At 41.5% G+C, this 3277-nt stretch overlaps 1 protein-coding gene across 1 annotated transcript in view; it reads left to right on the top strand.

Moving 5' to 3' along the window:
- LOC101849671 (macrophage mannose receptor 1) overlaps positions 1-3277 on the top strand; it is a gene marked incomplete in the record, with an annotated part of 96526 nt that overhangs the window by 77732 nt on the left and 15517 nt on the right. Inside the window, 2 exon segments of the mRNA XM_013091481.2 lie at positions 1770-1938; positions 2779-3054. Coding sequence (XP_012946935.1) covers positions 1770-1938; positions 2779-3054 — 445 coding nt within the window.

Raw genomic sequence — 3277 nt, 5'->3', positions numbered from 1 at the left:
GGGGGGAGAGAAAAGGAGAGTGGAAAGGAGGAGGAGAAGGGTGGGGAGCTGGTTGCAGTTTAATCTCCTTGTAAAAACATGCATATAATGTAGTGCTGAGAATGAAATGGGGAAAGCCATTTGGAAGAGTGGCAGAGATGTACAGAAATGTGGGAAGACATGGAATAACACCAAAAGGCTAGCCCAGGATAAGGAAAGGTGGAAACGTTGTGTTTCTGGTCTTTACCCTAATGCAGGGTGAGAAAGGCAATGATGATGATGATGATGATGATGATGATGATGATGATGATGATGATGATGATGATGATGATGATGATGAAGATGATGATGATGATGACGATGATGATGATGATGAAGATGATGATGATGATGATGATGATGATGATGATGATGATGATGATGATGATGATGAAGATGATGATGATGATGATGATGATGATGATGAAGATGATGATGATGATGACGATGATGATGATGATTATTTTCACTCGCCATGTTGAGTATCTCGACCATTCTTCTGAGGTGTTTGTCCTTCTTAGCCCTGTTTGGCACTGACAGGCAGTGTGGACGCTCTCTTCCTAATATATGTGACTTGTGTTGATGGGATTGTACAAAGACGTTCATTGATATTATAATGTCGTCGTCATTGTGATATTATAATATCGTCGTCATTGTGATATTATAATATCGTCGTCATTGTGATATTATAATATCGTCGTCATTGTGATAAGATCGTATTGAGGTGTGCTGACAAAGTGAGTTACTTCTCGCAATCCACAAATGGAGATATTGGCCTAAAATCTACACTAGAGTCAAATTCGTAGATTTTATATCGATGCCATGTTTTTTAAGGCATGTGCCTTTTATAACTTCATACTTACAAATTGAAAAAACCTCACCTATAAGTGTGACGTATCTATTTCCATAGGTCTCGAATCTGAGAAGTAACTAATTTTGTCAGCACACTTCACAAGTCAGTTATTTCCTTCTCCTGAAAAATTTACCTGATGTCACTTAACTCTTTTCCTACCAGGCCAAAATCCACCACTGACCCAGGGCTTTTCCCTGACCTATTTTTAAACCTCGACCCCACCAAAGGAAAGTGTCAAAACATCCAACTAAACACACTCAAACCGTATCATACGGCCAAATCAAACTGAAGTTTTAAGAAATAATCTATCAGACGGTGGTACAATATTGAAGATTTATTCCAATTACATTAGTTTGGGGTTTCTAAAAGCGATTATGCAATATCGAACGTGTCATGTGAAATCAACAATTTTTCAGTTTTGAAAGGTCATAAAAGTACAACAACGGTATCATTTATACTTCACAGATAGGTTGCCTCAAGTAATGCAAAGTATGCTGAAAGTTCTGTATGTGTATCTATTATGGAAGTGAAAATATGAGACACATACAAGGAAGTCAGGAGAAAACTTTTCTTTTCATTTTTACGTTTCGAAGGGGACACAAAAAGCGCTGAAATGACAAAAAATCGTCTGTTAGTGCTATATTTTCTTTCTTATCTGCTAGCAAGAAGTCTATTCTATTATTTCGAAAACATGGATCGACCGAGAATTTCGTGATTTTTCATCACTGGATTGGAAAAGACAGCGAGCCACTCCAGCCATATTTTGCGGCCCTTGGTCTAGCGAGGCCTCGTCCGTGAGTCGCAATACGGCTCGCGGTTGGAAAAGTTTTAACCGATCTTATCACAATGGTGAGGATATGTGTTTTCTATGTTCTTCTTTTATTTCTAATCACCAAAGCCGACCAGTCAGTACCTGTGGACTGACAGCTGGCCCCTGGCCTCGACCTTCTGGTTGGAATCTGACCCTGACCTTCAGACCAACGACAGCTGTGTGGCTTTCCAGAATACTCATTGGAATGACACGTCCTGCGCAGAAAAAAAACCTTTCATTTGTAGCATCAGGCCTAGTGAGTATGGTATACAGAATTAATTGGGTTAGCTTCATTATTGTAATGTAAACACGAACGGAGAAAAGGTGACTCCTTTACTGATGATAGACTTGCTCTGAACTGCAGAGCTTGTGTTTAACTACAAAACAAACTTTCTGTGCGTGGACCAGGTGTTTGAACAATACGAAGGCCAAACGCAGTGTCGCCACATAAGAAATATTAGACCTGTTTGTATACAAACACATACAGTCAGTGTTGCAAGCAATGGCATTAAGTCTGTTTGGTATCTATCTCTCTATCTATCTATGTATCTATCTATGTATCTGTCTATGTATCTATGTATCTACCTATGTATCTATGTATCTATCTATGTATCCATCGATCTATCTATCTATCGATCTATCCATCTATTTATCTATCACTCCTTCTCTCTCCCTCTCTCTTTCTCAATATATAAATGGGTGGTGCCACTGACTAGTGTTTTTTGGCCATTCCCAAAGGGGGGACATTTCTCGTTCAAGTACAGTAGAATTGTAAATGGGCTGGTTCATCATGTCACGCTCATAACTGTACCTGTTCTGCAACAGGGAACTGCTGCTTTTTCTTTCCTAATCCTTACTGTTGTCATTTTCCTCAACTTCTTTTGTATGTTTGTCACTCTCTTGTGACCTGCTATTTCTGGGGTGCCTTGATAGTCGAAGCAGACCCTGTGCTGTTGAAGCTAGAGAGGTGAGCAGTCTAAGTCTGATTCCCTTTAAAGATTTCTCTGTTGACACCCACCCCTTGACGCTCATATAACCTTATGCAGTTGTGAGCATCGTAAAAGCATCTACTATAAAAAACCTAACTTTTTCCTAGCCCCACCAACAACTCCAGCTTCAAGAGGTCACTGCGCAAATTTCGACCACATACCGTTTGGCGACTTCTGCTACCTGTCCTACCCAGACACCCAGGTGACGTGGTCTGAGGCCAACTACCAGTGCAGCGAGAGAGGCATGGAGATGGTCAGTGTGTCCAGCGCTGAGGAAGCTGGCTTCCTGTTGAGCCTGGTCAATCTGGACCCCACGGATACAGACTCTTCCAGCTATTATATTCCTACCAACGTTTGGCTTGGCTTGCGTCGTGACTCTAAAGGTGTGAGATGCGTACATAGATCACGGCGCACCGGCAGTGGAATTTTAGTTGCCGCAGGGGGTTCCCCGCCGGGCGCCTTATCACGTCGGGGTCATGGGGGTCAGCTCCCTGTCGCCGCTCTGTCTGGGCCGACTTAATTTTTAGTACTTTTCAACGTACAATTTAAGGTGTATCCTTGTATTTATGGTAATTCTCATTTAGTGCACCCAAAGCATGCATTTCT

Source organism: Aplysia californica, unplaced genomic scaffold (assembly GCF_000002075.1).
Source record: "Aplysia californica isolate F4 #8 unplaced genomic scaffold, AplCal3.0 scaffold00037, whole genome shotgun sequence".
Classification (NCBI taxonomy): domain Eukaryota; kingdom Metazoa; phylum Mollusca; class Gastropoda; order Aplysiida; family Aplysiidae; genus Aplysia; species Aplysia californica.
Note: the sequence above shows the minus strand (reverse complement) of the source record. Positions and strands in the feature narration are given on the sequence as shown.